Source organism: Pan paniscus, chromosome 1 (genome assembly GCF_029289425.2).
Source record: "Pan paniscus chromosome 1, NHGRI_mPanPan1-v2.0_pri, whole genome shotgun sequence".
NCBI classification, from domain to species: domain Eukaryota; kingdom Metazoa; phylum Chordata; class Mammalia; order Primates; family Hominidae; genus Pan; species Pan paniscus.
This window is the reverse complement of record NC_073249.2, coordinates 102,430,939-102,443,562: the sequence shown is the minus strand read 5'-3', so window position 1 is coordinate 102,443,562 and position 12,624 is coordinate 102,430,939. Positions and strand designations below refer to the sequence as shown.

Genomic DNA, 12,624 nt, shown 5'->3' with positions numbered 1-12,624 from the left:
CTACATATGTTGATCATATTTGACACTTCTCAGCTCTATTTTTTTCTACTTGTTGATAGAGTGCCTCATTGAAAGCCCCCTGCTGATTTAATTAGCAAATGCCAATTAGAATTACAGCTGGTTAGATTTGGGTACAAGTGTGAAGCAATTGATCTCTTGAGAATGAAAATGTTTTGCTTTCATACTCTCTAGGGAAAACATACTTATAGCGGATTTCACAAATATTGTGAAAATACATTATTTGGTAACATGTGCTACTAAATATGCTTCCCTATTCAATCATTATCTTACCTATCTGTGGTTGCTAGTCTTGGCTGGTCCTGATTTTTCTTAATCACTTGATTCATGATCTTGGCAGATCACTCAACCTCATTGAGCCTTTTTGTTCTCATCTGTAAAATGGTCCTATTAATGCCTACTTTACTCTTTTACACAGTTGGAAAAATCAGACACGATTATAGTTGTGAAAGTGATCTGATAGCATGAAGTGCTATTCAAGATGACATTATTGTCTTCATTGTTATTATTACCACAATTATTATTTGCTAGCCTGTTAATCTCTCCACCCTTCTAGAGACACAATTATATACTGAAAAGAGCACACTGGCCTTAGAATCAGAAAGTCCTGCCTCTTCCAGTGAGAATTACAGAGTCCCTTAATTTCTGCCTAAGCCTCAGTTTTCCCTTCAAAAGTAGGATTAGTTATACCAGGATTGTGGTGAGGATCATGATGAAGACGCTTGATGAGATCTGTAAAGAATATTGTAAATCCAAGGGATTATTTTTGTGATTCTTCATTTTCTCATAGATTTGCCAAGCTGAATATTAAAAGTGTGTTTGGAATAAAAAAATACGGATTTTATTAGATGATCTTAATGTCAGTGAGATTTGTGCTGAGGGATAGTTGGGAATAAATGAATGAAGAATGAATGGAAGAATCCAGCAGAGATTCACAAACCATCTAGGGATGAACCAAAGGGTTTTAAGCCATGCTCTCCCCTTGGAAAAGTAAACACATGGGATCCCCATGTAGAACCCACATTCTTCAGTGTCAGTGGGATGGGAAATGAAATACCTTCATACGGACTTAGCCCATTTAGAATATAGGCTGTTCTCTTGTCCACTTTTGTTATTGATTTGAATAGCATTAATCTATTTTTCCTTGGTATCTAACATTTCTCTCTTTGTGTTTTATGTTGTTAGAAAATCATATGTACTTATTTGAAGGTAAAGATTATTCTAAAGAGCCCAGTAAGGAAGACAGAAAATCATTCGAACAACTGGTAAACCTTCAGAAAACCCTTTTGGAGAAAACTAGTCAAGAGGGCCGATCACTCCGAAATAAAGGCAGTGTAAGAACTGTTAATTTATTTAAAAGTTGTTCTTCCAAACTCTCATTCTAAAACAAACAAACAAAAAAATGATGCTGGCATCGTTTTGTTCTCTTAGGATGATTTGTCAAGAAATAAGTATGTGTTTGCTGAAATGTTAATATAATTAACTATACCCTAGTATAAAAACTATGAAAAAAGTCAGCATGAAAAACATAAAGGAGAGAATATATTGTATGATGTCATGCAGGTGAAAGCAGCCTTGTCCATCCAAGTCACCCCTAAAGGCATTCTTATATTATACCAAAATACCATATCCTGCTGTTGGTAATGATGACCCTATGACAAGAAGAGAGGATGGCAATCATAAATGATATATGTAGTGTTCACAGTGTTTGGCAGTTAACATGTGGTCATTAAATGCTAGCTATCACTAAGATAATCATGATGTTGAAATACAATCTTAAAAAAACTATATAATACATTGCAGAAAGAGTTCCATTAAAAATGGCTGAAGTGACATCCTGCAGGGTATGCTTTTAGTCAAGGAAAAAAGTTACTTTTCTGAAGTAACTTATTCCTAATGAAATGAATCAAAATGACTGTTTCAACCATGCCAATGCCATGGCTGAGTTTACAGCATGGTATTCTGGTCACTGTGCCTGTGAAGTGTGTAGTATGAACAGTGCCTCCAAGTGCTTTGCCTCCAGTTCCCACCATGCAGGGTGTGTGGAGATGCAGTGTTCTGTGGAATATTAAGCATGTTGCTTCCGTACAGTGTGTGTTAGGGATAATGAAATTCGGGGAGGAATCTTCTTGACCCTGGTGATGGATCTTGTTCTTCCTCTAGGTTCTCATCCCAGGCCTTGTGGAGGGATCTACCAAAAGGAAGCGGGTTCTGAGTCCAGAAGAGCTGGAGGACAGACAGAAGAAAAGACAAGAAGCAGCTGCCAAGAGAAGGAGACTCATAGAGGAGAAGAAGAGGCAAAAGGAAGAGGCTGAACATAAGAAAAAGTATGTCTGCGTTAACCAAGCTGGCGGCCACAGTTGAAGGAGTCACTATTGTATAGTGAGACCACAGTTGAATATCACTTTAAAAATACAGAAAATTCATTTTAAGTTGGTTCCTATTGGTAACAGAATACTTTCTGAAAACATTTCCTCTAGGTAAGTGAAAAGTCTCAGTGTATAAGGCAGGGAAGATGCATTCCATTAAAACCAGAATTGTTTTCTTTTTTCTTTTGAGATGGGTTCTTGCTCTGTTACCCAGGCTGGAGTACAGTGGTATCGGCACAGCTCATGCAGCCTCAACTTCCCATGCTCAGTGATCTACCCACTATAACCTCCCTAGTAGCTGGGAACACAGGTGTGTGCCACCATGCCTGGCTAATTTTTTTTATTATTTGTAGAGACAGAGTTTCACGGTGTTGCCCAGGCTGGTCTCAAGATCCTAGGCCCAAGCTGTCTTTCTGCCTTGACCTCCAAAGTGCTGGGATTACAGGCGTGAGCTACCATGCCCGGCCAAACCCAGAAGATTTTAAGATTTTATTGTAGCTATCTGACAAAGAGTAATTTACTTCAACAATCTCTTTTAGTCTTAAAAACAGGAACATTCAGTGAGTGCTCATTATTGAATTGTAGTCAGGAAGCAGTTAGCCTAATCAGTAAGACTTGTTTATTTACAAATAAGTAGAAAACTTCAATCAGGGTGAGTTTCTAATTGCATTTCTACTTGGCAGATATTATTTGTGAACAGCAGTATAAAATGTGCTCCAAGGGAAATTGTGATTGTCTGGGTTAATTTCCTTTTGTCTCTGGCCTGCTAAAGGATGGCCTGGTGGGAATCCAACAATTACCAGTCCTTCTGCCTGCCCTCTGAGGAGAGCGAGCCAGAGGACCTTGAGAATGGGGAAGAGAGCGCTGCTGAGCTGGATTACCAAGACCCAGATGCTACTTCCCTCAAGTACGTTAGTGGTGATGTCACCCACCCTCAGGCTGGGGCCGAGGATGCTCTCATTGTGCACTGCGTAGGTACGAGAAGTGGTATGGGCTGGGGATGGGGGCCTCAGTCCTTATGGTGCCAAGAACTGGGGAGGATGGGGCACTGGGACTGGGGTGGTGGTCCCAGTGTAGTATTGTACAGTCAAAAAAGTGTGAATTTTAGAGTCAGGAGATATTCCAGAATCAATTCACTCTTGGCTTTCTCATTTACCTGGTTTAGTTACCCAACCTTTCAACTTCAACTTCCTTATCCATATGATGGGACAATATCTGTCTTATCCTTTGCACAAGGTTTTTAAGAGGGTGAAATGAAGCAACATTGATAAGACAAACAAATCCTTTGAGAAAAAGCAAAACTTCAAGCTTGTTCCCTTGCTTGACCTTTGTACTTTTTACTTCATCTGCCTAAAACCCTTTCTTCCCAAATAACCACATCAAGTGTTGTTCAAATGTCTGTTTCTCAGAGAGGTCTTCTGTGATTACCTCATATAAAACAGGCCCCATCCCCCCTGTTATTCTCTGTCCCTTCTCCCATATTTTCCTTTATCCCACCTGTCCCACCTGACACATTACCTATGTATTTGTTTATTTGACTGTTGCATTGCATTAAAAAATACACTTATGGCAGCAGGGGTTTTTTCTTGTTCGCTGCTGTGACTGTGGTGCCTAGAACGATGCCTTACGTGTAATACATGCTACCAAACGTTTGTAGTGTGAATGAATGACTATAAATGCCAAGATACTAAGCAGCTTTGTTAGCACCAGCTTGAATAAGTCACTTAACCTTTCCTGTGTACTGTTTCATAACCTTGCCTATGTGCCACTGCTTCTACTCACTCTGTAATGTTCCATCTACTCTCCGTCCTTCCGCAGTCATTTCCCAGGAATCACAGATGCACCACAGAGATTTTGCTCATTGAGAACCCTAATTTTTGAGATGCTTTCCTGTTATCATGGCCCCAGCTATATCTTCCAGAAAACATAAACATATTTGGGAAGTACAACCTGTGATATTCCTAGGAGATAAGATATTTTGTTTCTTCCCTTTGAAAAATCATTCTTCCACAAGTCCCTTTTGTGTGCCTTTGTTTTTCTAAATTGTGCACTGGACTTCACCTCCTATAGATGAAAATTTTCTCTTTCTTCAAACAGATGACTCTGGCCACTGGGGCAGAGGTGGTTTATTTACAGCTCTGGAAAAGCGATCCGCTGAGCCAAGAAAAATATATGAGCTGGCTGGGAAAATGAAAGGTAAGAAGCAAAGCAGAGGGAAAGGTTAAGGGTGGAATAAGAGAGAAGAGGACACCTAAGACTGTATCGTGAGGGTTACACAGCACTAGATAAGGAATTAGAATAACCGGTTGGGAACTGAATTCTGTCATAAATTAGCTACTTGTTCTGTGACTTCAGGGCATTCCTTTACCTTTTCTGTACCTGTTTCCTCATCTGTGATTTGTGAATAATACTTGTTCTACCTACTTCATAGAACTGTAGTAAGCATAATAAATGTGTGTATTCTGAAAAATGTTGATCCCTGCATACATGTTAAAGTATTGGAATGGGCTGGACACAGTGGCCCATGCCTGTAATCCCAGACTTTGGGAGGCTGAGGCAGGAGGATTGCTTGAGGCCAGGAGTTTGAGACCAGCTTGGGCAACATAGTGAGATTCTGTCTCTACCAAAAATTTAAAAATTGGCTGGATGTGGTGGTGCATGCCTGTAGTTCCAGCTACTCAGGAGGCTGAGGTGGGAGGATCACTTGAGCCTAAGAGGTTGAGGTTGCAGTGAGCTGTGATTACACCACTGTACTACAGCCTGAGTGAGAGTGAGACCCTGTTTCATTAAAAAAAAAAGAAAGAAAGAAAGAAAGAAAAAAGAGAACTATTGGAATAAACATGAAGGAATATGTCATGAAAATATCAAAGATCTATGGGAAGCCGGGCGTGGTGGCTCACAGCTGTGATCCCAGCACTTTGGAAGGCCGAGACGAGGCAAGGAATTCAAAACCAGCCTCACCAATATGGCAAAGCCCTGTCTCTACAAAAAAATACAAAATTAGCCAGGCATGGTGGCACATGCCTGTAATCCTAGCTACGCAGGAGGCTGAGGCAGAAGAATCACTTGAACCTGGGAGGTGGAGGTTGCAATGAGCTGAGATCATGCCATTGCACTTCAGCCTGGGTGACTGAGCAAGACTGTCTCAAGAAAAAGACCTATGGGAGAGAAATTGGACATACCATTAAAATGCTGACAAGAACTCGGGTTTGGTGCTGAGTGGAATGAAGATGTGTTAAGAGGTCAGCACAACCTTGGGTATAACAATCCCTGGAGACAGAAATAAAGCTGTTTGGTGCCAGGGGAACTTAGAAGCCTGAACAATATTGTCCTTTGGCACAGAGAAGGGAAAAAGGCACCTCTTTTTACATCCAGAAATAACAAAGTGGCAAGAAGAATAAAATTATTATTGTGGTAATTTTCTGGAGATTGAAGGACCTTGTCTGATAGAGAAGGGCCCTCCAGATTCCTTAGATATTGTTTTTTCCTAATTCTGCCCAGTTCTCTATGGTGGAAAGGGATATAAGAACTTAGAATGACTACTTTTTCTAGTAAAACAAGTTACTGAAAGAAGGGTTTAATGTGTGTTGAAATAGTCAATCCAGATCTAGATGCTGATTGGGCAGTTGGCAAAGCCAAACCCAGGGAAGGTCAGAGCTGGAGGTGCAGATTGAGGAGTCCCTGTTTGGAGTCTGTGTTTAAAATCATGTGGGAGAGAGGATGGAGAAATGAGAGGCAGAGAACAGACCTGGAAAACACCTCTACTTAGGACTTGAGGCAAGAAGATGGAATTTCTGACAGAAGGAATTGTCAGAAAATTAGGGAACCTTGTGCGGTATTTTGAGGTACAAGGGAGGAAAGTATGTCAAGAAGGCAAAGAAGTTCATGGTATTAGACACTGAAGTGAGGATGAATTGGGAAAAGGCCATGGATTTGACCCAAGGTTGCTCACCTTGGAGCACTTTGAGGAGAGTGGGAAGCTCAGACTTAAGAAATGGAGATGAGAGTGTGCAGTTTTCTCTGAAGGAGGATTGAAGCAGGTTGCAGCAAAGTAGGTGAAACTGTGGATTAGAATTCCCAGGGAAGGCTTCATGGAGGTCCTGGGCCTGGAAAGGTGGGTTGAATTTGAATAGGTGGAGAGAAATGGCAAGAGGATCCCCAACTGCTCATTACAACACCTACTATTCCTTGTCTGTGGGTATTGAAGGACCCAGGCAGTTAGCCTGTTCCTTTGTGTGGAGGATGGCGTACAGGCCATGCAGGCCAGAGTGGAGGGTTTAGGCAGAAGAATAGAGGAGAGTTTCGTTTTCATCAGCGGCTTGGGCCACATCATAGAAGACCTCACATGATTTGTCCAGGGAGATGCCATTCTGAGCAGAACCTTATCTAATGGAATGGGTAATAGCTGGTCGTTTTGGGGGATTTGATCAAAAGGATGGCATAGCACAACCAGTATTTTAGAATGACTGAACAAAAAGTTCAAACTGGTATCAACCTAACCAATACACAGGGTCTGTAAAATAAAAGGAACAAAGGTTTTTTGTTGTTTTGTTTTTGTTTTTGAGATGGAGTCTCATTGTCTGGAGTGCAGTGGCCCGATCTTGGCTCACTGCAATATCCACCTCCCAGGCTCAGGAGATCCTCCTGCCTCAGCCTCCCAAGTAGCTTTGTACCACAGGTGCACACCACCATGCCCGGCCACTCTTTTGAATTTTTGGTAGAGACAGGGTTTTGCCATGTTGCCCAGGCTGGCCTCAAACTCCTGAGCTCAAGTGATCCACCTCCCTCAGCTTCTCCAAGTGCAAGGATTACACACATAAGCCACTGCACCCAGCCTGAGGTTTTTAAGGAGAAATGAGGAAGATTACATACTTTTTTTGAATCAGTTATCCTTGGCTACAAGGATTAGTAAGGGTGGCACCAGGCCGAGGTTGGGCAGGCAGTTGATGAGCAGATGTCTTTGCAGAAGTATATTTTTATGTAAGCTTGCCAGGGCCCTTGTGCAAGGTCATGGGTTTTGTAAAATCTGTTGTGATAGTTCTTGTTATCAGACATTTATGCATTAGAACCTTCCCTTCATGGCCTTCCCTGGCTCTATTTGTCAGAGTTTTGTTTTATTTTTTGAGATAGCGTCTCACCCTGTCACCCAGGCTGGAGTGCACTGGCGTGATCATAGCTCACCACAGCCTCGAACTCCTTTGCTCAAGAGATCCTCCCACCTCAGCCTCCCAAGTAGCTAAGACTACAGGTTCACAACACCAAACCTAACTTTTTCTTATTTTTTGTAGAGACTGGGTCTTGCCTTGTTGCCCAGGTTAGTCTGGAACCCTGGCTTCCAGCAATCCTCCCACCTCAGCCTCCCAAAGCACTGGGATTATAGTCATGAGTCACTGTGCTCGGCCATATTTGTCAGTTTTTAACACAAGCATCTCTATTTTGATTCTAACCGCTTTCACATCAGCTTATGTAAAGCCATAGAATTAAATTAGCACATTTTCCTTCACTATCAGTTTTACTTGATTTGGATGGGGTAGGAAAATATATTATACAAACAGGTAGAGATAAAGTAGAATGTAATAATTTGAATGATTTAGGACAAGCACAAAACTACCAAAGGAATTTCAAGCTCATAATGCTCCCTCCCCAAAGCCCTCCAGCTACCTCTGGGTTTTGTGTTCACTTTCTGATGTCTACAGGGGTACTTTGTTGTTAATGTTTGAGGAGCATTAAATTAGGAGATCATAAAAATTCAGGAGTGAAGCAGGTGAGTACCCAGCTAAGAGGTTGACTGAGGCCAGGAAAGTGAGAAAGGGCTGTGTAGGAAGGTGGGTCCTGAAACCCAACTGAATTTGAAGAAGGCGAGATACGAGGAGGATTCATTCATTAGTGAACTTGGTGTTCTTTATGTTGCTCCTTTCTGTTTTACCTCAGACCTGAGTTTGGGAGGTGTCCTTTTATTTCCTGTTGATGATAAAGAATCAAGAAACAAAGGGCAAGATTTGGTAAGTAAAACCCATCTCTTCTCAGAACTACAAGTGGACTCACATCAACTTCTCTTGAAGTGTCCCCTGCCCCAATTGGCCTCTCTGCTAGTGTATTAGTTTGTTAGGGCTGCCATAACAAAAAGACACAGACTAGGTAGCTTAAACAACAGAAATGTATTTCCTTATAGTTCTGGAGGCTGAAAGTCCAAGATCAAGGTATCGGCAGGTTTGGTTTCTCCCGAGGATTCTCTCCTTGGCTTGCAGATGGCGGTCATCTTGCTGTGCATGCACAACCCTGGTGTCTGTGTGTCCAGATTTCCTTTCTTATAAGGATAGCACTCAGAATGGATCAGGCCCCACCCTAAACCCTTGTTTTAACTTCATTGCCCCTTTAAAGACCCTGTCTCTAAATACAGTAAACATGAGGTACGGGGGGGTGGGGCTTCAATATATGAATTTGGGGGGACACAGTTCAGCCTATAACAAGCAGATCGGGCCATAGTCTCCACTGTACTTCCCCTGTCCCCAGGCTTCCATCCATCTGTCCCCGGAGCACCGTCCAGATAGCAGATCCCATCTAAGTACGAGGATTTCTATTTGTCTTTTTATCCTCAGTACCCTACATAGTACTAGCTCATAAGAAATGCTCCATAAACATTTACTGCATGAGTAAGAAGGCATGACTCAGAACTCTGAGGGTTTCATTTCTTACTATGTGAAAATTTCTATGAAAGATTGTGTTTTCTAGTCAGCCATAATAAAACAGGAGAGAGGAACTAACACATATGTCCTCTGCCCACATCAGAATCCTTTTGCATCTTAGGCATCTTGGGATGCCTGTAGTGAGTTTGATTTACCCCACCTACCTGGCTTTCTCCAAGGCCTGGGTTCATGTTCAGATTTTAAGCCAGAATTAAGAAATTTCAAAATCAGGCCCAAAGAGAGGCTCATCCTTTTGAGGTTGCTGTCTATGTGACTGTGTTAGGCTGTTTTTGCATTGTGATAAAAGAATTCCCTGAGACTGGGTAATTTACAAAGAAAAGAGATTTATTTGCTCATGGTTCTGCATGCTGTACAGGAAACCTGATACTGACATCTGCTCCTGCTGGGGGCTTCAGGAAGCTCACAGTCATGGTGGAAGGCAAAGGGGAAGCTAGTGTATCACACATGGCAAGAGCAGGAACAAGAGAGAGTGGGGGAAGGTGCCACACTGCTTTAAATAACTAGATGTCATGTGAACTACCAGAGCAAGAACTCATCACCAAGGGTATGGCATTAAGCCATCCATGAGGGATCCACCCCATGATCCAATACCTCCCACTAGGCCCCACCTCCAACACTGGGGATTACATCCTAACATGAGATTTGGAGGGGGACACACATCCAAACTACACAGTGACTAACAGCAAAGTGGTTTCTGTTGAGTCATTCCTTCAGTAATTTCTAAAATGCTAAAAAAGGAGAAAAGTAAAGTGTCTGTGCATGAGAAACTCAGAATCCAGTGATTCAGGAAAACTGTTTACAGGGAGTAGAGCACCATGTCTATGATATGACTGTGGTGATGTCATCCTGGAAGCTCCCTTGACACTCTCCAGCTCTGCCCACTTAGGTTAGGATGGTTGAGAGATACTTGGCATTTTGTCCTCATGGGAATTGTTCGAACAGAGATGGAATGACTGCTTGTCCTGGGGGTTGTGGAGCTGACTCAGGCATCAAAGGGCTGGGATACAGGAGCCTCTAAGATCTTTTCCATGCCTACAATTCAGAAAAATTCTTTTTTTTTTTTTTAACCCTTGAGAGCTTTTGGAAAGTATATGTTTTGGACTCATTCTCTGGTTTTAAAGTATTTTAAAAAGAAGAAGAAAACCCTGTATAAAGTGACCACAAAGTAAGAATTTTGATGGGATGTGAAGTCATACATATAGTAGGACATTGCTGTTCAGGCATAGCATCCGAAAGAGACAGAGCCAAGCCCAAGTGACCCATCAAGGGCTGTGCCGCCTCCATGGGCGGTCACTTGGTTGAGTGTGGCTGTTTCATGTTGGGTTGGTCATCTAATGGTGGTTCTTTCCAGTTGGCCTTGATTGTGGCTCAGCATCGTGATCGTTCCAATGTCCTGTCTGGCATTAAGATGGCAGCCCTAGAAGAGGGCCTGAAGAAGATATTTTTAGCAGCAAAAAAGAAGAAAGGTAAGCTCTTCCACCTGTGCTCAAGAGTAGATGAATTTGTTTCTAGGCATGTGATACGACTTTTGAAGGGAGGTAAGAAATGTCAAGATCCCACTTAATATGCACGGTAAAGGCAAACCACAGAAGTGATCACCCCACCGTCTTGTAGTCATATAGCCCCTTGTCCTTTCCAAAACACTTTTAATATCGGTTATCTCTGTAGGCCGTCTCCATCCCCCGGGTATTTTTATCGTGATTTTACAGATGAGGTGGCAGAGGACTAGACATGAAGCAACTTGGTCATATGTAGTTGGTAAATGCTGTTTATTTAATCTCCTCTTGGAGAGTCACAGTTCCCAATAACAGTTCTTCGACAAAAATTGAGTTTAGTTTTGTTTCCAAACCTAGTGTGTCTCAGAGCTTATTGAATTGATTGGCTTGTTAGAGAATCTTTGCTTATTTTAATTTTGCCTCCACCAATCATAATCTATTTCCATTGTATGTATTTCCAGAACTTGTAGATCCTTGTGTTCAACAGAATAATTTAATTTTTCTTACTACAATTCTTCCCCCGGAATATTTTTGACATTAAAATTATGGGCTTTGAGGGAGATAGTCAATAATAATTTTCTCCCATGTGTATTTTATACCCATCAATCAATTTTTGATGAGTGAAGACATCTGTTCTTCTCTTCATAATAGCAAGTGTTCATCTTCCACGTATTGGACATGCCACGAAAGGTTTTAACTGGTATGGTACTGAGCGACTTATTCGGAAACATCTGGCTGCAAGAGGCATCCCAACTTACATGTATCCTTTTGTGATCTTCATTGTGTGTTCTCCCAACCCAAGAGGGAAAATGTGTTCATTTTCTGGTGTCGGTTCTTAATCCAAGACCAAGTTTCTTCCTGCCACAGTCTTCACTTTCCCCCTCTTCAGTGAGACAAAGAAAGAAGCACTTTCTAACTTGTGTGTATCAAATATGTACACCCAACAGGATCAACACATCCAAGCATTTCTGGATGCCAGCAGATAAATTAAAAGATACATGAAGGGGAGAATTAATTGAGCAATTGTTAATTTGGTAACATATTGAGTCTGTCACATCACTTCTCTAGAGATCCTTCAGGTCTGTGGAACAAGGCTTAATTCTAAGAACTTCACACTGTTCATTTTAATGAACAGTTAAGCAAACAAATAAGTGAACTATTTTATTCCTGAACCTTTTTGATGTATTGTTAAAAGGCAGTATGAAATTTATTTTAACCATGAAGTCATGATCTACTTTAGCTAGACTAGTGTTTTCTTCTAATGACCTCCTTGCTCTATAAGTTAGCATATTTTGAACTATTATATTGAGTCCCAAAATTACTAGAGAAAGCAGAATTGACCCCAAGTGCTATAATCACACAGAAACTCCATCTTTTTACATATTTGACTGAAATTCACTCAGTGATGGTCTTCAAGATATTTAAATCACTGTAAAAACTTAGAGAAGCCAGCTTTTATGTGCTTGCACAATTCGAGCAGTATCTAAAGAGTTTTAGTACTCTGAAAACAACAGCAGCAATAAGTACTAATATTGAAAGTGTTTATGATATCATGAGAGAGAATTAAAGCATACTACTTCTAGAACAGTTATTTCAATAATTACTAGAGAACTAGTTGTTTTGGTAAAGTTGGTTTAAAGTGATGACATGTATCTTCCTTGACCATCCTTATCAGATATTATTTTCCTAGAAGCAAGTCTGCTGTCCTTCATTCACAGTCTTCATCTTCCTCAAGACAGCTGGTGCCTTAAGAATTGGCCCAGCCTCAGATCCTGTCTTTAGCAACCAGCTAATATTTACCCAGAGGTACTGCAATAGAGTATTTCAAAATGGAATCAGGATCTGGTGGGCCTCAGAAATTGTCTCTTTTCTGAGTTTCAATTTGGTTCTCCTGGATGTTTTGCTCTGTTTTGGTACCTGTAATATAGGGAAATACAACTTTTTTTGGGAAAGCCCTTTGACCCCAGCTTGCTAGTTGCATAATAATAAATTTTCTGTTCCTAATGGTTTTATTGCTTTCTTTCCCTTACATCT

General features: G+C 41.3%; 1 protein-coding gene across 6 annotated transcripts in view; it reads left to right on the top strand.

Annotated features, from left to right (window-relative positions):
- The window catches only part of CHD1L (chromodomain helicase DNA binding protein 1 like), a 124,856-nt gene extending 112,262 nt beyond the window's left edge, over positions 1–12,594 (top strand). For 5 of the 6 annotated variants that reach the window (XM_034961768.3, XM_008961382.6, XM_063605870.1 and 2 more), the window contains 8 exons: positions 1,204–1,352; positions 2,182–2,345; positions 3,160–3,362; positions 4,485–4,583; positions 8,319–8,389; positions 10,446–10,560; positions 11,242–11,350; positions 12,266–12,594. In XM_034961768.3, the coding sequence (XP_034817659.1) occupies positions 1,204–1,352; positions 2,182–2,345; positions 3,160–3,362; positions 4,485–4,583; positions 8,319–8,389; positions 10,446–10,560; positions 11,242–11,350; positions 12,266–12,341 (986 nt within the window). In that variant the 3' untranslated portion in view covers positions 12,342–12,594. Of the gene's footprint in view, positions 1–1,203; positions 1,353–2,181; positions 2,346–3,159; positions 3,363–4,484; positions 4,584–8,318; positions 8,390–10,445; positions 10,561–11,241; positions 11,351–12,265 lie in introns of those variants that run through there. The other variant, XR_004671953.2, reaches the window with a different exon arrangement.
- The last annotated feature ends 30 nt before the right edge of the window (positions 12,595–12,624 follow it).